This window comes from Plectropomus leopardus, chromosome 19 (genome assembly GCF_008729295.1).
Source record: "Plectropomus leopardus isolate mb chromosome 19, YSFRI_Pleo_2.0, whole genome shotgun sequence".
NCBI classification, from domain to species: domain Eukaryota; kingdom Metazoa; phylum Chordata; class Actinopteri; order Perciformes; family Serranidae; genus Plectropomus; species Plectropomus leopardus.
The window spans coordinates 3671733-3696871 of NC_056481.1; the positions used below are offsets into that span (position 1 = coordinate 3671733).

At 39.5% G+C, this 25139-nt stretch overlaps 2 protein-coding genes across 3 annotated transcripts in view; one reads left to right on the plus strand and one right to left on the minus strand.

Moving 5' to 3' along the window:
- The window catches only part of skap1 (src kinase associated phosphoprotein 1), a 54044-nt gene extending 38858 nt beyond the window's left edge, over positions 1 to 15186 (plus strand). For both annotated transcript variants that reach the window (XM_042508681.1, XM_042508682.1), the window contains exons 10-13: positions 2929 to 2982; positions 3098 to 3207; positions 12588 to 12690; positions 13043 to 15186. In XM_042508681.1, coding sequence (XP_042364615.1) covers positions 2929 to 2982; positions 3098 to 3207; positions 12588 to 12680 — 257 coding nt within the window. In that variant the 3' untranslated portion in view covers positions 12681 to 12690; positions 13043 to 15186. The remainder of the gene's footprint in view (positions 1 to 2928; positions 2983 to 3097; positions 3208 to 12587; positions 12691 to 13042) is intronic.
- On the minus strand, positions 13902 to 25114 carry snx11 (sorting nexin 11). Its single transcript, XM_042508680.1, has 7 exons — positions 24911 to 25114; positions 23441 to 23480; positions 23068 to 23154; positions 19379 to 19479; positions 18648 to 18743; positions 18318 to 18542; positions 13902 to 17345 (listed from the first exon to the last, which is right to left on the minus strand). Exons 2-7 carry the CDS (start codon positions 23462 to 23464, stop codon positions 16031 to 16033), a joined length of 1848 nt encoding a protein of 615 aa, XP_042364614.1. The 5' UTR covers positions 23465 to 23480; positions 24911 to 25114; the 3' UTR covers positions 13902 to 16030.
- Positions 25115 to 25139: the final 25 nt, after the last annotated feature.

Consider the following 25139-nt stretch of genomic DNA (forward strand, 5'->3'; position numbering starts at 1 on the left):
AAGGGAAGACTCTCCTCACACTGACTCGAAACCAGCTTCCTCCTTATCTCACTGAGAGCCATCTGTTGAGAAACAGTTATGTTGTTGAAATCAGCGAGAGCCGCGTAGCTCCGAATGCTCTGTCATAGAATGTCCAATTAGCTAATGTTGCCAGGCAACAAATAGCCCACAATTCAATCCACTAAGCCGAGTTTTGGCTAAAATTGCCTAGCAACAGCAATTTAGTTGAAAGGAAGTAAAAACTGCATCTCTCAGGGCTTAAAATAGTTCTGGAGCTCTTAATGTCACATCTTTAATAGAAATTAGAGTTTGATTGAGAATGTTGCGAGACAGTGTGTGAGTGTGTGAGGAGGGGGGAGACAGTCCCATGTGTCAGGGTGGCTACAAGATCCCGAGAAGGACAAAAGGGGTGATCCGATCTTCTCAGGGCCGTCGTTCATCACTCTTTCTATTAAATAAGATACATCAAGATTCAGTTTCACTCAGTGAGTACATTACCTTTGCCAAAATCACTGGTGAGAGGGAAATCAGTCTTCAGACTGTCACGCCGGCGTTCAAAGCCATCTGGGAAAGAGGTACAGACTCTGACCACAGATGGCATATCGAATGACGGGCTCTTTCGTTCACTTTCTCACCCCTTCACTTATCAATCATTCTGCACCTCTCTTTGCTCACTTACAGCTTCTACACAGTGATTAGATATTGTTAAATTCTTTGATTTTGTGGTCTCTTTCATAAATCAGATGAGAAAAGCCATTTGTGTTTGTTGCTGAGGAAACTTATTTTCTTAAATCAAAGTCTTTACAGTGACTTAGACTTCATTCATTTAATGTGAAACATTACAAATTACTTTGCAGGAGTTGTCACTGAAGTTTAGTATTATTGAAAAGAAGTTATTCAACATTAAATTTCTTGGAAATCTTTCAGAGACCTTTTGCGTGTGCCGCAGCTGAACTAGTTGAGACACAGTAGTTGAAAAATCTTCCTTTTTTCAGCAAGTAACTCAGTTCAGAGATATAATTCAGAGATATTCCAGAACAGCAGGCTTTGCAATATCTCTATATTGTTAATTTGTTAGACATTGCTTCATTCATCACTCTTACATACGTTTAAGATTACTTTGCAAGAGCTGTCATTGAAGTTTAAGATTATTTTCCTAAAATTTCTTTGACCTTACTTCATGCATTTCTCATGCAAATATTTAAAATTACTTTGCAAGAGTTGTCATTGAAGTTTAAGATTGTTTTCCAAAAATTTTTTTAACATTAAATATCTGGAAAATATTAAGAATTCGCACCCATATCAGATACATTTTGCATGTGCAGCAGTAAAACCAGCAGAGACAAAGAAAACCTCTCGTTTTTTTGTAGTTGAAGAATCTTCCTTTCTCATTGAATAGAAATAGTCCTGAACAGTCTTTTGCGTGCCTGTATTTTGTTAACAAAACATTAACAAAAATATCTCTAAATATTAAAGATGTGCACCCTTAGCAGACACAACTAGCAGAGACAAAGACAGCTGCCTGTGTTTTTATAGTCAGACAATCTTCTTACTAAGCAAATAGAAATATTCTTGAACTGTAGTCTTTGCAGTGACTGTATTTTGTCAGACTTTATTCATTGCTCACATGAACAATTAGGATTACTTTGCAAGAGTTGTCGTTGAAGTTCGAGATTATTTTAATATTTTATTTAATATTAAGTATATATATTAAGAATTTGCACCCTTGTCAGATACATTTTGCACGTGCAGCAGCCAAACTAGCAAGGAAATGTCGAGTAAGAGTGAAGCATCATTTTCTCCGTGATGAGCTCCTTCAGTTTCGTTGGAGCAAAACTCTGAACATGGCTCAGTTGCAGGCAGAACGCAGAGCGATGGCGGAATTGGCTCTGGTGCTGATGACTGATTTTATTGACTGGAAAATTAAATCACTTTGATATAGAAACCGTTGGCCCATAGCGGTGGCCTCTTGACTGAGGGATGCTCTTCTGTACAGCGGTTGAAGAGTGCTGAACAAATGTTTGGACCCTTTGCAAACAGAGTTAAAATCAGTTTTTTTACTATTTTTGTTTTGGTTTCAATGCATGTTTTTATATTTCATTAGGTACGCTTTAAAGCAGAGACTCATAATGATCTTTTTTTGTATTTTAAAGAAGATTTTGTGTTACTCATAAATGTGCAACAACCTGAAAATGTGAAAAAAGAAAAGCATAAGAAACTTTCTGCATCCAAACTGTACACATAATCACAGATATGCATGTGGATATATAGTGTGTGTGTGTGTGTGTTGTGTGTGTGTGTGTGTGTGTGTGTGTGTGTGTGCGAGCGCGTGTGCATGTGCGTGTGCGCGCGCGCCGTCTTTCCTGGAAGCAGAGGCGCAGGTTGTGCTGGAAGGTGGATAGTGTTGCTGGGTTGTGGCGTGGCTGTCAGCCCGCTGCTGTTAAGGATGGATGTGGGAGACAGAGGGCAGGCATATCACTGTGTCACCTCTCAGACCACCGGGTGCCACGCCCCGCAGTCAATGACACGTCCGCCTCCGCGCGCCTTAAAGACAGCCTCTCTTTCTTTAACTTTTCCTGCCTGGGTAGCTGATAAATGTGAACAAATTGATCGTCATCGAGGAGTTCGGTCTGGTTAGAGAAAAATAGACATCTCATGTCATGTGGAGATGCATCAGGGAGTGGCTGATGATCCATTTTATTTATTTTTTGTGTGTTTTTTTTTACTACACATTTGTTCTTAATGTGTCAGACAAAAAGAAAATTAATTTTACTTGAGCAGAAGGTAATGTTTCTAATCATTAATTTGCAGTTTAAATGAAATTAAAATGTTTGGGTCCTGATATCCAGCTTAAAAATGCTTCCTGCTCATAAGTCAGACAATGACTAATATTTTATCAGTTGTTTTTTTTGTGTTTTGTTTATCTAGAAGAGGATTTTCCAGATGCGACAGATGAGAGCAGTGAGAAAAACAACAAAACAGGTCAGAACCTCATTACAGCTTTCTGCCAATAATGAGAGGATGTCCTGTTTAATAGTTCACTGTGGGAAAAGAACATTGTCTTTTATTTAAATTTGCACTCTGCATTTCCTCCCAGCTTCGTCATCAGATTATGCTAACTACTACCAGGGTTTATGGGATTGCCAGGCCGACGAGCCGGACGAGCTGGCCTTCCAGAGAGGAGATCTCATCTACATCATTAACAAGGTCAGCATCACTATCATCATCAAAAAAAAAAAAATCCAAGAGGTTATTTAAGTTTCTCTCAGAAATCTGTGCTTTCTGGACACATACTCTCTCCCAGTCAGTCATCTGTAATGGGAACCACTCCTGATTGCACCCTTGACTCGTAGACATAATTATTAAAGCAATTACAGCAGTTTAAAATGAGCAAAATGTGATGCAGATGTGTAAAATATGTAATTATTTAAGGGTTAAACAACATCAATACCAGTAATCACTTTGCCCTCATTTACTCTCTGAACATGCTGATATCCCCAACCTCTAAATTCCTCTGTTAGCGAGCGCTCGTATCTTGATGCAGCAGCGAAGCACCAACAGTGGCATTGTCTATTCCCAGGCCACTAGGGTGAAGTGCCATTCGGGCGCTGCGTAATGGTGCTGTTGTTCATTATGGGAGCCTCTATCACAGGGGTTAATTGAGTAGGCAGCCATGCGAAGCCCTTCCTTTCTGTTTGACATAAACTGCAGGTGAAGCCATCCTGCATCTCAGCTCTTTTTCTCCCAATCTATTTCCTCGTGTTTTATGGCCATCTTGTAGTTACATGCAGAGTATCTACCACTGAAAAGCCACCCTACTGGAAATCAATGGCTTGTAATTTGGGCACTTTTACTCTGCCGCGTACAGGGACTTGTTCCCGGACTGTTTCTATTGGTCGGTTTGAAATTGAATCATCATGTACTGTGTTTAGGCTAAATTATCTGAAGAGCAGAGGGAGGAGGAATTTACAGTATATTCAGCTTTTTTTTTTGTTGGTAATTATGTGGTAGAGATTGAGAAATTATTCCTGCATCTTTAACAGAGCCACTACATCTTAATTATTTGTGATATTTTATAGTGCAGAAACATTAATTCTCATTTTTATTTTGAGTATTTTATTTCATTTATTTATTTTTTGTATTTTTACAATAATGCAATAAACAGACACATTAGACACAAAGCACGCTTTAGAGAAAATAACCTAAAGAAAGGCAGGGGGTTAATGTCCAGAGCTCTAGCTGACAGCAATGATAACAAAGCAAGAGATTGCCCCTAATGCCAGGATGGGCATGGGTGAAAAAAACAATGGACAAAACAAGAAAAAAAAACCACACATGGGTGGGAGACTTAAAGAATATCAGTATACAGTAAAAGGCATAAATTACACCAAATAAAACTAGAGCGTAGCATCAGAACTCATGAATTTTACAGTTAAGTTTCAGCAAGAAGAGTCAAAAACAGTTTCCGAAAATTTCAGAAAATAGTTTTATATATATATATATATATATATATATATATATATATTTATATATATAATATATCTCCTTAATTTTAACCAGGTAAAAAGACTCATTGAGATTTGTCTTTTCCAAGAGTGACCTGGCCAAGAGGGCAGCATAAAATATAGTTACAACAATAACAACAAGCAGACAAATACAACTATCACACGATCCAAAGAGCGAGCAGAACGTCCTGTTAAAATGCAACACAGGACAGTCACATACAATAACGTGCAATTTTAGATTTCAGTGAGACTTTGAGTAGCAATCACATTGACCAAGAGTGGTATTTTCACCATCTTTTAAAAGTTTTGTGAATCCCTTTTACTAAAGCGAATCTGTTCCATCTTAGCAATAGAAAGTGTGTCTTTGAGCCTCCTCCTGAAACATGTGTAGACTTTCAGTTCAGTAATATCAGTTTTTTAGCTGCAACCATGTCTGTCTTAAGAGCTTGCTTTTGATGGGAGGGAAGGGCCCTTGTTTTTTCAGAGCAAGTATCACCAAATAACAGTCTGGCTGAATATTTATTTGAAATTGCTTAGAAAATAGAATTAAATATGTCACACCAGAAATGACTTAATACTGGACAATGCCAGAATAACCACACCTGCCACACATAGACTGATTCAGATATCTTGCTAGGTTTAGTTTTAGAATAATGTAGCCTGTATATTGGACAAGCCCTCCTCCCAATGGTTATCGCATTTAATGTACATTAAAGAAGGCCTGGTTTTAGGTTTAGATGGATAAACAAACAGTATCAGTTTGTGCTGACGGAAATGAAGCCTTTTGTTTATAAGAGCAGATATGGCACAGGTGAAATATGCTCTTCACAGAAGATGGACTTTTAATTGAGGCTCTCTTGGCAGTGCCAGATTAATGAGATGCCAGCCTCCTCTGTCTGTGCGTGCTGCTTGATAGGGGAAAATGTCAAAACAGCCATGTCCATTTTTCACGTAAGAATGACAAAGGCAGCGTACTTGGGGAAACAAAGGGGACCTGGCTCGATGCTACGGATCCGCCTCAAACAGCCTCAGCCCTGCCTGGCGTATTACTTTTCACTGTATGGATCATATTACTGCTTTACTGAAGACCTTAAAACCAGTCCAGGTTGGAGGCAATACTTGGTTTTAGTATCTCACAATCTTAATGACACAGATTACTCTTGTTTTGTCAAGCTGTACGCTGAAGTCATAACACAGTGACAGACGACGGGAGAGTATTCTAACTATCCTCTAATGGATTTAAAGCGAGGGTCTGGTTCTAAATTATTTAAAGGTGATCTCCGGACGGCTTCCGAACTGTCTCTGTGACGACACGACTGTCCCATTTTGCGTCCTAAAAGCATCACATCTCCCCCATGAATAGCATTATTTGGATTATTGCTTGTAATCGCCTGTTTGTTTTAATGAGCCCTTGGGGAGGGCTTCCCCGCGTCTTCTGTGTGTACACGCAGGCCCCCGCCAGCGTTCAGTTTTACGGGGGATTCCTGAGAACCCTGACCTCGATGAGTGAAATACGGGCCCTTGGCCAGAACTCAAGTCTGTCGCTTAACTGGGGACCCAGACACATGAAATGGCCGTAATAAAACCAGGGCCCATAAATTCTCTTAGAGGGTGGGAGGCCTGGTTGTCTGTGCTGTTATGTCAACACTGACCATAATTACAAGGTAATAAGGACACGCTCTAAGTGCTAAATCAATGGTGCTAACAAACTGTTATTTTTAAAGCTGGGTTGTGATTGACTGCTGAAGTGCAGAATGGGATAGCCACAGGCGTGGTGTCATATGGCTGTGAACTGAGGAGAACATGCCGATTGTATAAAAGGCCCTCATCCATCATTATTGATCTCTCACTTACTGTAAAGTGGGGGCATTTTTACTGTATTTGTGTTTTTTTCTCCCTTGTGTGTTGCTGTGTGTGTGTGTGCACATATCTGTGTATCACTGACAAAGTAAATAAATTAGGAACCTCACAACTCATATGAATCCCATTAGTTCGAGAGAATTAATCTCGTAGTGCGCCTCTGCCGCCGGTTTCAGCGATGCCTAACTTGCTTTCCGCAGAGCTCGATGGCGATGCTCAGCGCGCTGATACATGAGGTAGAAACACACCGTTGAATCCATCTTGTGAGTTTTGCTCTGGCATTTCATTTCTGAGAGCTTGCATTTTTCTAATGCGCATTATAGCTTCGCACTGACGTTTTAGTGTGTGGTGACAAATACTGGCAAGCCCGGTTTTCTGCAATATCACACTCTGAGATTTTTTAACACGATTTAAATTGTTGAGATGTTTCGCACACATTTCCACTGCATCATATCCTGTAACATGCAAGCAGACATTTGTTAAAGGATGTACAATGTGCTGTTGAGCTATCAGATTAATTTATCACAGTGGCTTAAAGTGATTGTTTCACTTCTCCCTGACACGTGTAATGCCCGTGTACTCCGTCGGCCACGTCCCACACTGAACCATAAGGCTGTCCTGCATTCTTGCCCTCTAATTTATGTATCCAGAATCAAAAGACATGGGCTCTACAGGTCAGCTGTCACATTCCTGTATTCCCACAGGCACTCATGGAGAACGGCGGGATGGAGTGGGAAGAGATTTATGACACAAACCCATCCAGGGTCCTTAAAACTCTGGCAAGCGCTGCTGCCACCTCTTCCTCTTTCTCTCCCATCACCGTGCTCTCCTCTCCCTCTCCACTCACTGTCCAACCAAAACCAAGAGAGAGGGAGATGTGCCAGCCAATCCGGTGCTTCTCCCAAAGCAAAGCGTCACATCGCATTTGGCCAAAGCGTTCGGCTGCAGCTGCTTGTTAGAGACAACGAGAACATGGACACCACTGACACCTTGTGGCAGTTTATCGTAGAGTCTTTATTAACTGACAACTTATACAAACACCAAAAGCTGATTTACAGCCTTATAGATTTATTTGTTGTGATTTATAGTCTCAAGTTATGCTGTAAAAACTTAAAATTAGTGATTCTTAAACTAGTTTTGTGTTAAAGAGGTCACCCGAATTATGTCCAAGATACCTGTGACACTTATTTATCTCGGGTCATAGGCTTCTTCTCTTTTTAACAAGCCGGTTTTGGCCGCTGCCCACAGGTCACAGCGGCTGAATACAGCTGAAGAAAAGGAAAAGTGGGCAAACAATCAGATGGGAAAAGTCAAGCAAAAGAGACAAAGAGGGTGGATCCCTTTATTCTTTTGTGTGAACCCTGTCCCCCCTCTCCTTTCTCCTTTTCTCTGTCACACACCCATTTAAAGACCCCTGGCTGCTATTGTGGCCATAGACACCAAGACGCTATAGACAGGCAAGACATCCTATTTACCACCCAAAGTAGCAGGGGGTGAGTCTGGGGTTTGGGGTCATGCAGGAGGCAGCGGTCATCCCCCGGTCAACTACAGTAGGTCATTATTCAGCCCAAGCCAATAGCCCAGAACCGCGTCCGAGCAACCCACCCCCCAATCCATTCTGCTTAATTATTATAAATGAGGGGCGGCGTAAACAGCCATCATTACAGACACTCAGTGGCATACACAAATCCACTTTAAATTGCTATTAAGTTAAGGAGCTATCTGTAATCCCAGGCGTGCATTAGAAAGGAGCGAGTAGGTTTTCTTTTTATTAAATCTCATCGTCCCTGAGATATTTTCAAGCGTTCTCATGCTCTGTCATGTTTCCAATTTGAAGCCAATTCACTGATTTAATTAAAAGCCCACTTGGAAAAAAACGGACACTAAGTAGCCATTTCAATCTCTGGTTGTGCGGAGTAATCGTCCATATTTCTGGATGGATTTCGACAAGATTTTGTTGGGCACAGAATTCTTATGACTTCCTCATAAATAGGTGTTTTTCTCACACAGTTTCAGGTATGATCAGCTCTTTTTTGAGGCGTTCCCTGTGTGAGCAGCGATGAGGTTACGGATCATGGGTTTGTTCGAGGTGTCCATGTTTCTTTGTTAGAGTGACCAGTGATGGAGGAACTGCAGAGCTGCAGTGTATCTGATGAGTCTATGTAGAGGAGAAAGCAGAAAAAAAACAAGAGAGGATGCAAGCGGAAAGGCTGCTACAGAAGAGATGGAAAGAGAGGAAAGCGGAGGAAAGGAGGGAGGGGGGATGGAGATGGGGAAGGAGGGAGGGAGGGAGAGATTGTAACACCCAGGCGGCGGGTTCAGCGGCAGGGCAATGAGAGACTTCCTGCGCTCCATCACGCCCAAGGCCTGCCTCAGTCAGCTGGTGGCCGAGGAAAGATGCCTCATGTGTCAGGCTTATTAGCACTCCCCCTAGTTTGTATGCATTTGGGATTGTGTGTGTGTGTGTGTTTCATCTCGGAGTGTGTGTGTGTGTGAGAATAAGATGAGAAAGGAAAAGAGGAAGAAGATGACATGAGTCTGAATCTCTTATACATTTTCCTTAAAAGAAGGAAAAGGTGTTTTTTGGAAGAGATTTTAAAGGTGTGTTTTTTTTAGGTATATGATGGCGTTACACTTTGTCTTACACATACTTTGTATGCATTTTTGTGTGTGTGTGTGTGTGTTTGATCAAGATGAGAAAGGAAAAGAGAGTAAGAGGAGGAAGACATGAGTCAAAACAAAATTTTACATTTTCCATGAATAAAAACAAGCTGTTTTTTTCTGAAAGGGAGATATCAAAGGTGTGTTGTGTTAAGGTACATGATGGCGATGATGGCGTCACTTTGTTGTCTTTCACTGCAATCCAACCAACCTCGACTCACCTTCTCCCCGCTTCAGGCTCGGGTAGCTGTCAATCCGTCCTCCGGTCGGGAACATGAGCGATGGGCCTATCAGAATGCCACCATTAGCCAGCCCCCTGAGTGGTAAATAAACGATCGCGCCGGTACACTGCAGGTGTTGTCATGGCAACCCACTCTCAGTGCCAGCCCCGCCCATGCTCATTTCCCTGCTCTCTCCGCGGAGGAGTCACCGGGAGGTCAACGAGTCAACGCGCCGCAGCCGCCACGACACGGCGCTGTTTGCCCCCCCCCCACGCAGATTTGATCTGCATCCAGGTTGCAGCAAACACCGGCTCTGATATGTGACAACACACTCTGCGTGTCCTGCTACATCTTGTTAATGACACAAAAGTAGACATTTCCCAGAACTCAGCCGCTTGATTTTTCCCACCCCAGAGCATCTTCCATTTCAGACTTGCCACAATGAGCCAAAATATGCCCGTTCTTTGCCCCAACCTTAGCATTTCACAGCTTCAGATGCTAAATCACAAAAACAAATCAACCTAAAAGCTGAAAAACATGAAAACAAACAGAAGGAAGAGGACATTGAGGAGTTAGCATAGTTTTTGTCATTTGGATAATTTACTCTCCACGCCTCCTGGAATGTCCCTATTACAGCAGGTGTACTCTGGATGAACCCATTTCAAGTATGAGGAAGATGGACTCTGCACGCCTGACAGACTTGCACCGCCATTGGCACCCACTCTGTGATGTAGCAGTTGTATTAAAATGGCGGCGCTGATAATCCAAAAGACCTTTCTCAGGGAGAATTTGAGACCGACTGCACAGATGGGCCGCGGAGATAAATAAAACTCTCTGTCACTACGGTTGGTGGAATAGTGCTGCGACGCCCCCAAGGGAGAGAAAAACTGTTTCGCTCCCTCTCTCCGATGCCTCCCCCTCGTCCGTCTGTCTCCCCTCTCCTCCTCCTCTGCTCACGAATGGGAACCAGAGCCAGCTTTCCGCAACTGGGCTTTTCCCTCTTACAGTCTTATGGGGAGCATAAAAAAGCCCATTTTGGCCTTAACTTTCCCCCCCTGCTTTATGAGCTCAAACACACACTGAATCGTCAGTCAGAGTTTGTCAGAGAGCCAAACACTCTGGAGCATCCCAGTGTGAGCCGTCAGCGAGGTTCGGAGGGGAAAACGATGAGGCCTGGATGGACAATCTGCTTATTGTGGCTACCTGTTTGTGCCGTAAGAACACTCGAGTCTCGTGGTTTATCACTTTCTAAGCGATCCATTCATCCTCACTGTCCTCTCATTAGCTGCAGGCCTCATTCCTCTGGACGCAGGGAGGTGTCAGGTCTGGATGACGGGCTGCACCTTTGACAAAACGCCGTCCATCATGTCGGGAGTGTGTGTGCGTTTTCACAACTCGAACCTGTTTGAGCAAGAAGTCTGATTCTAATCTCAGACATGTAAAACTCATATGTACATGTGTCTGCTCGCTTGGCGAAGCATGAGCTCGTGTGTAGTTGAGCGCTTCATCTTCTCCTCAGCGCCGAGATGAACTGTAACACAGCCATTCTCAATCTGCTGGAGAACAGAGGAGAGATGAGTGGCCAGGCTCCTCGTTCAATCAGGGCAGGAAAATGACGGCCGGCTGGTGCTTCCTACTGCTGGGCTTTAACGCCCCTCTGATCTCTGGCCAAATATTGATCCAGTACAGATCTGGTTAGAGCCCAACTGCTGCGATCAGATGATCATGTGGTTGTTAATATGACTCAAGTACCATAATATAAGACTGAATGAAAGATCTTGTCATTTCAGTCTTATGTTAGAGTTTTTAGATCCGAAAAATGGGCCTAAATTATCGGCACGTTTTTGATTCTTTGTGCGCCGTAACTGCAAAATATTTAAGCTTTTAATTAATGCCTTCATTTAATTGTGTATCAGGAGTTTATAGATTGCATCTAAAGAGGATTTGATTGTGATTATTTCACTGATGGTTTCATGCAACATAAAGTCTCACCCACCATTTCATTCAATTGATTTTAATACTTACAAAAGGTGTATCAGGGTGTAAATTGTGAAATGCAATTTAACTGATTCAGCCATTAATATTTGAAAAACATTTTTGAGCCTCAAACGACAGCAGCTCAGTGTGTCTAAATTATGTTTTTAGTATTTTTGTAGGACACATTTCCTTGTTCCTGGCTCACAAATTTGTTTTTATTAAGTCAAAATCAGGGCTTTTATTGCAGGTAGAAATGTTATTTGATTTTCTTTTTTGTTTATTTTATGACAAGAAATTATTATTTTTTTATTTTCTGAATGTAACTACATAAACAGAAGTCAGGTGGAAGTGTATTTTTTTATGACAACAAATTATTTTATTCTAATTTCTGAACTTAATTAAATAAACAGAAGTCAGGTGGGAATGTTCTTTTTTAATGACAAGAAATTATTTTATTTTGTTTAATGAATTTAATTCTTTAAAACTATTTAAATGGATTCATAACATTGTTTTATGCTGCCAACATTTAGTCTATAAGATGTCAAAAAATATCCTAATTGAGATGAAATTCCTTACAAACCTGTTTTTTTTTTTAATCTCACCTGCCCAACTTTGTCCTCTTTTGTTTTTATTTCTGTTGTTTTGTTTCATACAATTAAAAACTTTATTGCAAATGCCTACCAGGGCTTATAAAAACATCTAATATTATTTTCTAAAGCTTCTTATTTCATTTTAAGCCCTAGAGGTAAAGTACTTCTGCTGATATAAAATTGAGAAACAAGATTTTATTAAATTCATTGAGGTCTTATTTTTTTTAAATCACTGGTTTTGCAGAGAATTTAATCTTTATGTTTTTGTGTTTAAAAAGAAGTCTCCTCTTTCCTTTTTAAGCACAGCGCAGAAAGAAAACCTTGTTATAATTAGTCTGGGAGAGCAGGCGGGCTGATGTTATGGCTTCTGAGCAGTAAAAAAAAGCTGTTTTATTTTAGACACAGTCTCAATAGTCTTGTTTACCTTCTTTCCCCATTTTCAGATAAAAACCCTTGAGGCTAATGCAGCCGGTGTCTATTAAAATATTGTACATGGCTGTTTTCCAGGTGGGGTCTGGACTCTCCTGGATTTCCTTTGCTAAAGTTCAGTTTATAACGTTTTAACCTTATTATCTCAGTAGCCTCTGAAAGGGATCGGGGCCATGCGTGATTGCAGTTCAAATCACTCGAATGGTTGTTCTAATGTTAATAACACGAGACAAACAGTGCGTTCAAATCAAATAAAAATGTGAGATTGGTGCTTTATCCTGCTTCGTTTAGTTGTCCTCGGACCCCTCGGAGACGTTGTTTTATTTGTTCATTTTGGGTTCCAGGAGTACAACATTCACGGCTGGTGGGTCGGCGAGCTGAACGGCGCTGTGGGTATCGTCCCCAAGGACTTCCTGCACCCTGCCTACATCCTCTGAGCTCCAACAGGTACGGAGGCACTCTCTTATCATCAGCATTATGGACCATTACAGTGGCCTAATACACAGAAACGGTCCCCCTGGTACTCATCCAGATTGCCATTGAGGTATATTCAGTCGTTGACCTGCCATTTATGGCATCTGCTGGCAGGAGGAAGTACTGCATAAAGCCATCTGAACAGGGCAATGGGTGAGAATAAATATGTGCAGCAAAAGCATGATTACAGCGTCGGTTGTCCTATTTAAGAAAATGATTCCCTAATACTGTTAGATAGGCACAGCTTAAAATGAATACTGAATTATTAATGCATGTTTCTCTGATAGTCTTCTCATTTATTTATTTATTTTATTTTATTTTACAGCGCTGCAGCTGAAACGTCCGGCCATGAATTTCACACACAGCCCCGTCAGATAATCTTTTGTCATTTGAAAACTGAGACTGTAAGTTATATCATGTAAATCTGCTGTAGTGGTACTTATTGCTGTACACAATGAATCATTTATAAAGGTCTTATCTACAACATTAATGCACAAACTAGAGCTAAAACAATTAGTTGATTAATCAGTCAAACAACAAAAAAATGAAGCTACAATTAACTTCATAATTAACTGTTTATTTAATTTTACAAGAAAAGTTTCTGAAATGTACCAGTTTGTTGATTTTCTGTGTTTTATATCATTATAAATGAAATATATTTGTATTTTTTGACTGCTGGTTTGACAAAAAAGTAATTTCAAGACGTCACTGGGCTCTTATAAATTGTGATGGGAATTTTTCAGACTTTAATAATGTTTTAATTTTTCATAGATTGATTAATCCGAAGATTAACTAACAGAATAATGAGTAAGGAAATTATCTCATGCTTTAATTATTGTGGATTGATAAATTTATCAATTTGCTGGTTAAAATGGGAAATTCATTGATTGTTAGTTACTTATTTTCTCATTTAATCACTGACATACATGTTAAAAAAAGCCTCAGATATTATGTACAATATGTAAAATATTTAAAACCACATTGAATCTGTTTTACACAGAACTCCCAAAATAGCAAAAGCATTTACTGCCTATCCTATTTTTCTGCTGAAATTCAGTGTATGGTTATAGGTTTTATTTTCAGCCACTAGGTGGCAGACTTGCTCCAATATCTTTTCTTAAAATCTTGAGATGTGTTTGATCAGACATAGAAACCACAGAAATGAACAGCAACACGCAACGCAGTAAAGGAAAAAAAACTATTTATTTGAAATAAAATTAGATTTACATGGACACAGTCGCTCAGGTTGTTATCGTTGCCCTTGTAGATCCATGTTACAAAATCCTCCTTCAAAACATTCTTTAAAAAAAGAACAAGTAAAAGCTAAACCCAGAACTCTACAATCCACCGACTAGAGTCTAGCACAATAAACTCTCGGTCCCTTTAAAAAAACAACAAAATGAATTAGAATTACAAACAGCAGCAGCAGTAATGTGTGAAAACAATGAGGTCAAACTGCAGCTGAGTTTCAGACTGACTGGAATTAATGATCCAGTGTGTTAAATTTAGTGGCATCTGGCAGAGAAGCTGCAGAACTGAAACTTTATGTGTTGGGTTGGTATCTGAGTTTTTGAGGTAACAAAAGTGATTCTAATTTTCAGGTGATTATACAAGAATAAAAAAGTAGTTATGACAGTTTTAAAATAATAATTCTGCAATTAAATGCCCCTAAATCCAACCTGCTGGACCTTTTGGACTGTGCGCACAACAGTGTACTTTTTTCAGTGTAGTGATTCAACAAAAAACTATGCTCACTTTCACCAGCTGTAGTTAAATAGTGCATGAGCCGAATAACCTGGAAAAATAACAAGTAAACTGACAACCAGACTGACTATGATAAAGCTTAGTGTGTGTAAACCACGGCGTTTCCTCTTTGTGAAGTTTAGATCATTAAAAAAATCCAGAAATTACAAGACCACAAGACTGAAAAGGTGTCCGTGAACACTGCGCGGATTACAGTTCTTGCAGTGAGATTTTTTTTATGACATCAAATTTATTGATGTCAACCACAGACATATTTGGGCTAAAGTGTTTGCTGTTTACCCTTTCTGATAATAAAATCACATTAGCACTGCTGCCTATAAAACAATTTGTTCAGAGCAATGCGTGCCACTTGCTCTGTTAGTTTGGCCTCAATCCAAACATGTTAAAAAACTAAAATTATCTTTGATACAGTTTATCTGTTTCATCTGTAGTCTAATCGAACCATCTTGAGTTAATATGTTGCATCATAAACAAGATGCGCCAATTATTACGGGATTGTTGTCAAGCAGCAGGTCAAGATTTTGAAGAATTTTTGACTTTTAAACATTATCAGGATTCTATAGGACATGGTTAAAATCTAAAGTTATTTTTACGGGTTTAATAGTACGTGGGGCTGTAAATGAGAGCGATAAAAGCTGTGCGTGTGACTCTCCAGTGACTGTTAGGTTAGATTCAAACTGTTTTTGGTTGCTGTAATTGTTTTTCCTGTTCATACTTTTTGTGACGAGACCTCGTCCAGCCCTCAAAGTTTAATCACAGTTAATGTGAGGCTTCAGCAGTCTGAAATAGACAAATTAAGTGAAAAAAGTTGTGTTTTTTGTACTGAAATTACTCTTTTTCTTAATGTGCTTCCACTGCAGCTCTGCATGTAAACACAGACTGAAATGGGTAATAAATAGACTTGATTTTTCTATGTCAGACGACGAAAACCTCATATTAATTAAAGCTGAACTTGAGCGTTTTAGACTGGATTTTACTTTTCTTCACAAGGAAGGTACATCTTGACAGTCAGCATGGACAGTAGGATCAGTTACAGCAAGAAAAACCTTAAATCAAAGTACTTACATGTAAAATGTGAATCTATTCTTTAATTTGAACGTATATTTCTGTCATAATTTGCACAAGTTCCCCACAACATGACTATATTTCAGAGCAATCACACTAAACTTAAAATTAACATTTCTGAAATCACATTTTATATCACACAACAATGAAACCTTTAGCTCTTTATATGAATCAACCCTAAGATGCTTTTGTGAACTTGAGCACCCTCTGCTGTTCCCAAAAAGCCAATCATCATTCATCCATGGGGCAATAACAGTGCCAATATCTAGTTTACCTGAGTGTAAATGAAGAGTCACACTTTAAAATTAAACAGTTTTTAAAAACTGAAAAGTTAGACCCATAACATGATACAGACTGACTCACACTGTGAAGACTGCATTTAATGAGCAGATTATTTATGTATCTTTACGTGACTGAATGTGTCTTTGGCAGATGACAACTCCATTTCTCCGGCTTTATGACGTGGTGCCGTTCAACTGTCTAACTAATGCACCTCCACCTCATGAGTCTCCTCTGAGGCGTCCAGAGACAGCAAGGACAAGGTCTCCTGCTCCGTACATTTACTTTCAGACAACCCAGGCGTGCAGCTGCTCTCTAAGACGCTAATGTCACTATTTTCAGTCAAATCTCCACCGGTGACAGTCGAGTGAAGCTCCAGAGATTTGCTAAAGTCACTGATGTCGCTTATGTACTGCAGGTCCTCGTCCTCCTGGGCGGATATGTCCTCTTTCACCTCAAGGCATCCATTCATGTGCAAAATGTTTCTACTGGGGCTCTCCTCCTCAGGAGACGTCTTCATGTAGCCGTCTGCAGCCAGGACAGAGTCCTCGGCCTCGTCACAAATGCTTTCTTCATCGCTGACCTTGACGATGCTCTCATTGGAAGATGAGTGGCTGTCCTCGTCGCTGTCATCTTTGGTCCCGACCTGATCCGCTTCCTGTTTAACTTGGTCCATTTGTTCAACAATGCCATCGTCACAGCTTTCCGCCTCTGGAACACTGCTCATGTTGTGAGTTTCTTCGTGGATTTCTGACTCGAGCGGCTTCTCGTCTTTACTCTCAGATTCGTCACTTTTTGCGTTGTCTGACTCTTTTTGTCCGTCTGAGCTCTTTGCTTCCTCAGGACAGCTGACGTCTTCGACGTGATCCGCAGAGCTACCAACTTTCTTGAGACCGTTAACGTGATTTCCTAAAACTTGCTTCTCCGAGCAGACGACCTCCAGAACTTCCTCCTGAGATCCGGCTTCGCTTTCTGTTCCCTGTTCCCTAAACTCACGGTCCGTAGAATCTAAAATGAGTGCAGAATTTGCAGATGTTTCTGGCTCAATGTCGACCATTTCTATTTTTGCCTCCTCAGGACTTTCCTTCTGATCAGCCTTTGTGTCTGAATGAGGAACAGTCTTTTCTTCTGTATCTATCGTCACAATGCTCTCCTCGTTTGAGCTCTCCACCTTGTTCTCCTCAAAGTCAGCCCCCATGGGCGAGTGCACCTCCACCGGAGTCTGTATCTGACAGCAGCTCCTCTGCTGGGTTTCTGCACCAAGGCTCAGACTCTCAGGGACGTTCTGGCTTTCACCCAGAAAAAAGGTCGCCCCTGTCGCGCCGCAGTCCTCGACAACAGCTTCTAGATGGTTGTCCTTCTGGAGGACCTTTACTGAGGATTTCTCTTTGTGCTGAAAGTCATCTGTGTCTTTATCACAGAGCTCCAGCAAACCTTCCAGAGGGTCAGGGTCAGCGCAGGACAAGAGCTCGGGGCGGAAGGTCTCTCTGGGTTGCTGGCAAGGTTGATGAGGGGCTGGGCTGTGGAGTGGGAAAGAAAAACATTCAGTTTAACGTAAAACAAAACAGGAACTGACATTTTAGGAAATCTGCTTAGTCATGTTCTTGCAGGGTGAAATGAGAAGATCGATACCAGACTGTAAAAAGGGGGAAACCACTAGCCTGACTAACAAAATCCACCTATCAGCGTCCCTAAAGCCCCTCTTTAATCTGTACAAACATGTACATTTACAGAGAAGTTGTGGTTTTACTGGGGATTAGGTGTTGGACTTTTTCTTGGCCAGGCAGCTGGTAGTGAGCAGATTTTGTTTACTTTGTTCAGACAGATAGGCTGTTTTCCCTCGTTTCCTTTCTTTATACTAAAATAAACTAACTGGCTTCATATTTATCGTACAGATATGAGAGAGGTATCAATATTCTGTCAAGCTCTCAGACATCTGTTACAAGTATTTAAACTTAAAAAACAAAGAAAGAAACAAGAGAAAAAGGCAACTTGACAAGAAATGTCCTGCAAATTGAAAAAATGTATAGATTTAAAAAAAATGTAACGCTAAGGAAAATGTCTAGAAAACTCAGTTATATGTTGTAAAGTATGTTACAAAATTCTATTTTTTTCAAGAACTTTTTTCAGTCATTTTCTTGTTATTTCTTATTGTTTCCTGTAAGTTTTCATGCACTTTTTTTTCTAATTTCTTACACATTTTTGGACAATTTCTTATCAGGAAGTTTCAAAGGGTTAATTCAAAACATTAAAAAAATAACCCCCATATGAGGGTCTAAAGACCTTAATTACATATGTTAAACCTACATTAAGCAATCTTTTCTATATTAACACTGAATCTAATGAATGTGTAATATGACAAATTTAAAATTAAAGTTTCACTGCAGTAATAGTAGGACACTTACTACACAAATAACTTCAAAAAACAGGCAGGATACTGCAAAGTTAAAAGGTTATTTCCACATTACATTAATAGTTCAGATCTTTCATACCTCTCCATGGACTCATAAGAAACGGTCAAACTCGGCTCCTTGATGGAGTCGTCCTCCTGAGCCTGAGCGAGGCCTCGATTTGACGAGGCGTAGGTGAGAATGGCCTCCGTCACGGTGTAGGGAGTGTGGCCCTGCACGCAGTCCTGGATGTGACCGACTGGCAGCTGAGTCTGCAGGAAGAGGTGGAGCTGGCTGTCTGACAGACACACCGTCATGTTCACCACGCTGCCACCGCCAAAGGTATTGTTATCACTCACGGTAGTTAACATTAGGAATTACAAAATTGTATTTTTACAACAGATTTTTTTTTTTTTAAATAAAAGAACCAACCTGTCTAAAAAGGCCTGAAGTCCTTTCCTTCTCCTCTCCAGGAAGTCCTCATTGGTGAAGGAGAAGAAGGATTTTCCAGGGAGGTCTGGGACTGGCCTGCAAGCAAGAAAACAAGCAACCACGACTGAAGATATTTGCTTAAATTAATTTGATCCAGAAATGCCACGTAAGTAAACCCAAAAAAGGAAGATAATATGTAGACAAATGTGTCAATATTGGTTTTTCGGGGCTGATACTGATTATTAGAACTTAATGAGACCGATAACTGATATTTGGAACCGATATGCATTTACAATAACAATGAAAATATTTGTCAAATTCTAGAATTTGGAATAACAAACTCCAACACTTAACTTTGTTTAATGTTCTTGGCAAATGTTTAATCAATACTGAAACTTTCAACATCATTAACAACAAGTTCCTCGCCATTTTTAATCTATAAATTTAGTGAAAATTCAAATTAAAATTGAATAAATAAAAATAGCTCCCCGAGGTTCCCCGGTGCTGGCTGAGTGTAATACGCACATTTTTTCATTAATTAATTTTATTTGTGATCATTAAAATAAAACACAGATGCAGATAAATCGGCAAAATGCCAAATATCGGCTCCGATAATCGACCAGGCTGACAATCTGTCAACTGCTAATCAATGTCTCTCTCTTTAACGATCATCACGAGAGAACAGGAAAGGTTTTAGAAAAGGACTGGCTGCTGACTGCACAGAAACTTACACCAAACCAGCGTTCTTCTGAAGTTTCTTCTTGAGCCATTCAAACTCACTGTAGCGCCGACGCACGCAGGACGTCTTCGCCGTGAAGGCTTTACTGTTGGTCTGGAAAGTAAGAAAAAAAAAAACAATACTAGATTTGTATAGTCCTTTTCTAACTTGACAGCCTAAACCTGCTAAAGGGCCCCTCTGTATTCCTCATTTATCTGATAGCTGATAAGGAAGCTATAACACTTTAATAGTTCACTTGGTTGCTGACAGGAAGTGAACAGGAGCCAAAGCTGTTCCCCTAGCAACCAAATTAGAGCTGTAATGATAAATGTATTATTTGCTTAGTTGTCAGCTATGAAATTTATTGCCGACTAATTTGATAATTAACTGGTTTGAGCAATGTAAGTGGAAAAAAAACTGATTGCAGCTCGTTAAATGCTGAGATATATCTTTGAGTTTTGGACAAACAGGATAACTGAAGATGTCAGCTCGGGCTGTGAAATAACACTGATCAGCATTTTTCACCGTTTTCTGACATTTTATAGACTTGACATTTCATTGATCAGTCAAAAAACTGTTAGTTGCAGCTCTAAACAGAATAACAATGAAAGGATCTATTCAGAGCCAAAATATGACGGCATGCAAAATCCTATTAAAGGGTAAGTCTGGCAAAAGTTAATGTTTTACCTTTTGTCAATAGATCACAACAAAACAAAAAAAGACCAAAACCAGCAGTGAATGTATCTGTAACAACTATTGTGTGTCTATCGCAGCCTTTTTTATCTTCTTCCTCTTTGTCATAGAACGCCTTTGTTTTTCAAAAACTAAAAAAAAAAACCCACATTGAGCCACACTGTCGCGCTGAACGACATGTTCCTTCATTACCATGAACGCACACACTCAAGTGTTTTTAGATTACGTCCCAAATTTATCATCCTGCTGCTATAAAAACTCAGTAGAGCACCAAATGTGGATTCATCCGCCCCTGAAAATACTTCCCCAAAAAAAGCACTATTGCCTCATGTTTGTCTGATAGGAAATTGCTGAGCCTTTTATTAAAAATCAAACTAAGCATTCTTAAACAGATTCGGTAGAAACCAGTTGGCTTTGTGCTTGGTTTTGGTCTTTTCTGACAAAAAAATAAAAAATAAAAATTCAATAACACCATCCATTACCTTTCATTTTAAAATGTATTAGATTAATTTTTGTGACTGTAATGACTCAACTGCTGCTGATGTTTTTGGCAGAACTAAAAATGATCACGTCAGATTTGTTCCAGTAACGTGACAAAGTCAACTGATGTCTGCATCAGACGCTCCCTCCTGACGGCTCGTAATCAATTATAAGCAGTGTTCGCAGTTCTCGTGTCATTTAAACAAATTCCTTCAGAGGTTAAAAGTCCTCAGAAACATCAAAACATCACGTGTTCACGATGCATCCCCTTTAAATCAATTCATTTAAAGCCACGGTGCACAGAGTGAGTAAGAAAAAATACCTTCAACACACTGGATAGCTTCACTCAGGCATAATACTGGAGCTGCATCAGTCGATTATTTGATCAACAGAAAATAAACGGGCAACCGTTCTGATAATCAGATAACTGCTTTAGTAACGTTTAAAGCAAAAAAACACCAAATATCCAGCCTCTCAAATAACAGGGTCACTGCGGAAGGCTTAAATTAATTAATCAATCTAAAAAATAAGGCTTTAAAGTATTATTTTTCTACAGTGCATTGTTAAATCCCAAAACAACAGTTAAAAAAAGGAAAAATTCACAGAATACCACTTGCACTGCTGTCACCAAAAAGTCATGTTTTATATTAAAGTAAATATTTAGGCAAAAATTTTCCCTAACCCTAAGTATTTGGTGTCAGCTTTTTTTCTTCTTCTTCATTTTATCCCCCAAATTTTGGTTATAATGAATTCAGTCTTAAATGTCATTCTGAGTGGTATCGAAAAAGTCTTAAATTCTCCTTGCTGCACCTGTAGGAACCCTGAATAAGTGCTTGAACTGAATAAGTTTGGGTTTTAGACTGTTGGTTGGGCAAACCAGGAAGATGTACTTTTGGGTTTGATTGTAAAAAGCATTTTTTAACTCATTTTACAAACAGAGCAATTTATCACTTTAAGAAAATAATTTGCAGAATGAACTGCAAATAATATAATTAATGGTTAGAGCCCTGCTGTGCTGTTAAGACTGATTACACATGTTTAGGACTCTTTTTAAAATATTCTCCACAAATATCTGCCCAAGTGTGAGGCTGAAAATGTCAGCTGTAGTCCATCCACACGAGTCGTTAAAATGTTAGTTTTCTGTGTGTTTTGGTTTTTCATCAACATGCAAACTTGGGTCACTGAAAACTGACCTTTTGTAAAATTACATCTGGGGTGAAGATTTTCATAAAGTCTGTCTCAGTGTTGACGTTTAGATGAGAGCACAGAGTTTTTTGGGGTTTTGACATCAGCCTTTATTTCCTTTGTGATGTGTCACAAATGAGGCAGCATGTCATGCAATGGCGGACGTGGCCAAAAATGGTTCTGCATCTAACCTTAATAACAGGACTGTTTTCATGTTTACACGACTGTACAGTCTTGCATAACACTGAGGAACAGAGGAGTCAGAACTCTCTGCGGAGGCCATTGCTCTAGGTTGCCGTGAGATAATAGCTTTTTTTAGGCTTGCTTTTGCAGGCTTGTTTTTGTGTTTTTACAGGATTTTTAAGTAAAACTCGTGTGAACAGGAAACATCATTTTTAAAAAATACTAACTTCTGTATGGACTGACAAGAGCTGAAATTGTTAAATGCAGTGCATGTTTAGCGATTTGCAGCAAATGCAGTGTTTTTCTAAGAGTCTGGGGAGCTGATTTATCTAAAAAAGCCACCTTTTTGAACTTTCTAGCACATTTTTGGGGTTCCAATTTACCTGTGCAAAAAAAGCTAAACAAAAAAAACCCAATATCATATCAGTGACAGACAATATGATGTAAAATCACGTGAGATCACGTGATTTTAGCCAATTTCATGAGTCAACACCCTCACAGGACGTCCGTGAGCCTTACTGCTGACACAGCATTCCTCAACACAGGCCGCTGCCCAGACAACAACATCAACTCCTGTCCAAACAAAATGTAAAGAATCCACGCTGCTGCAAACACACAAACACAGAGGTTTCCAGACGGACTTAGGTTAGGATAAAACTGAAAATGGTCAAGAAAGTGTTTCAGGGAATCCTCCAAAAAAAGATTTTTGTTGTATGAGACAAGTCTAATAAAAGAGTAATATTTGACCACCAGCAGCTCTTTAACTGTTGAGGAAGTATCATCAAGTGGTTCTATTTTAAAGTGAGGCTGATTTATTTATGCTGCACTTTTAAAATAAAAATGCTACTCTTCAATCTGTTTTAAAAACTTATATTCCCATGCAAGACTAATTGGAAGCCAAAAACGATGTTTGTCAATTAATTTAATGATTATTTTCCAGAAATAATTTCAGAAAATAGTAAAAACAAAAATAGCCCAACATTTCTTATAATGTCTTTTTTGTCGAACCCACAGTCGAAAATTTAAAAATATTAAATTTACAATTAAATAAAACAAAAAAAGGAAATCTTTACATGGGGGGAAGCTGAAACAACACAATGTGTGATGTTTCTGCTTGAAAAATTGACTCAAATTGACTGTAATGTAAGCGTTAATACTCACATGTAGGAATATTTTATAATCCACATAGGAATTCCACGAGCCTTCGTTTTGCATGCGGGGATCTTGGACCCGCACTGCAACAAACTCCTAAAAAAGACACAAAGAGAGACCCCTTTTTTTAAAAGTTTAGTTAAAACCTGCTGTTTGCGTGTCCTGTTGCCTCATGGTTTAAACCAACAGATTGAGATCAGTACAGTAGATAACCGTGCAGGCACGACACACGATCCTCAACAAGTTCCTCAGCTGCTCTTAAACACATCAATGGATGTATTGTTCTTTGACATTTAAGTGAAAGTGAAAAATAGGGAGTTTCACATTAGAAATGACTGTTTTCGTTTAATGTAGACAAAGAGCGAGTGGAGGGTTAACTTACATCGTCTTCTTGATTGCTGATCATCCTACCGAGCGCTGCACTGCAAAGACAGGAGAAATCAATGAGGAGGGGATTTAAAAGATCAAACCGTGCATGTCTCCTGTAGTGTTGTCATGAGCTGATGACTCATCCTCCAAATGAGAAGCTGGTCAGCGAAAATCCACTGAGTCACTCTCGCAGGCTTTATCTTTACCGTTCAGGAGTTTGAGCTGAGCATTCAGATGCTTAGGGTTAAAGGCAGAGTAACCTCCGTCCTGTGCTTCCAGTAGCTTGTTGAGTCTCTTAAATGGTTTGTAAAATTCTCCATCAGCAACAAACAACCAAGATACTTAACAGCTGGTAGATCAAGATTCTTTTAAACTAATATTAGTCACCCATCATACGCCCGATGGAAAGAAATAAAACATACCAGTAACCAGGAGTGGCCCACCAGTGAGGACTGCTCAGCTGGGGCTGCAACTAACAATTTTTTTTTCATTTTCGAGTGATCTGTTGACTGTTTTTCTGATTAATCAATTAGTTGTTCACTTTAAAATGTCAGAAAATAAGTGAAGATAATCCTTTATTTGTAATTAAAGCAGCAAAGGGATAGTGTAAAATGATGTCCTATGCCAATTAGTGCTTAAACAACTTATTTTCATTACAGTGTTCTTCAGACTGGCTTTGTGATTAATCAATTATTTGTTAACTATAAAATGTCCAAAATAATGTCTCAAAATTGCCTTTTGGTTTGACTAAATAAATATATTTGCAATAATATAAAAATCATTAAGAACCAGCATTTGTCAAATAGGGCTGAAACAATTTTTATTTTTTTTATTATTGAGTAATTAACTATTCAATTAATCAATGTTGTTTAATATAACATGTCTAAAAATAGAAAAACCAAAATTACTTTTCGTTCGTCTTGTCACACATATTACATCCAAAATCCTCACATTTGAGAACTTACACTCAGAGGATTTTTCGCTTTTTCCTTAATAACATATAAATAATCAATTGATGCTTACATAATCCACCAAATAAACCGACCTGGACTTAAATGTTGATCATCAATGACACAAAAACTAACTTCCATCACCACTTTCACTAACTTCCCTGACACTGTTACACGTTGTTACCAGTTAGTCTGCATCAAAACAAAATGTTCTCGCTGTGCTGGGTGTGTTCCGGTTTAGTTTCTGAAGTCCTGGATTTGTTTACATTTCAGAAATAACCGTCAGAATCGATTTAACAGCTTGTGATTAATATAAATTACCCAGCTTTCTCTTACGGCGTAATGAAACTCAAAGTAATATAATAGAAATGAAAACAGAGATCGTACTTTAAATTGTCCCGGTTAACGTTATCTTCATGTCACGTACGAACAACAAACGTCTTTCCGAACAGTAACATTATAATGTCACTTGTAAACAATGTAGCTAACTTACAGGCAACAGCAGCTCGATGCTAATCGCGGTCGATACTTACTTTCATAAGCAGATATTTCGGTCGCTATGGTAACGTCAGTGTCCAGCCGGCCGCGGTTCTTCTGGTCGATGTTCCTGTTTTATTCAGGAACAAAAATCCTCAAATTAAGAGGCGTGCTGCTGTTTTACGAAAAGCTCTTTTCTCCATTTCGCAAGTCACAATCAACACAAGCGCGAGGCGTCAACCGCTGCGACGTCACGCTGTGACGTAATGCTTCCGGTGCGTTATT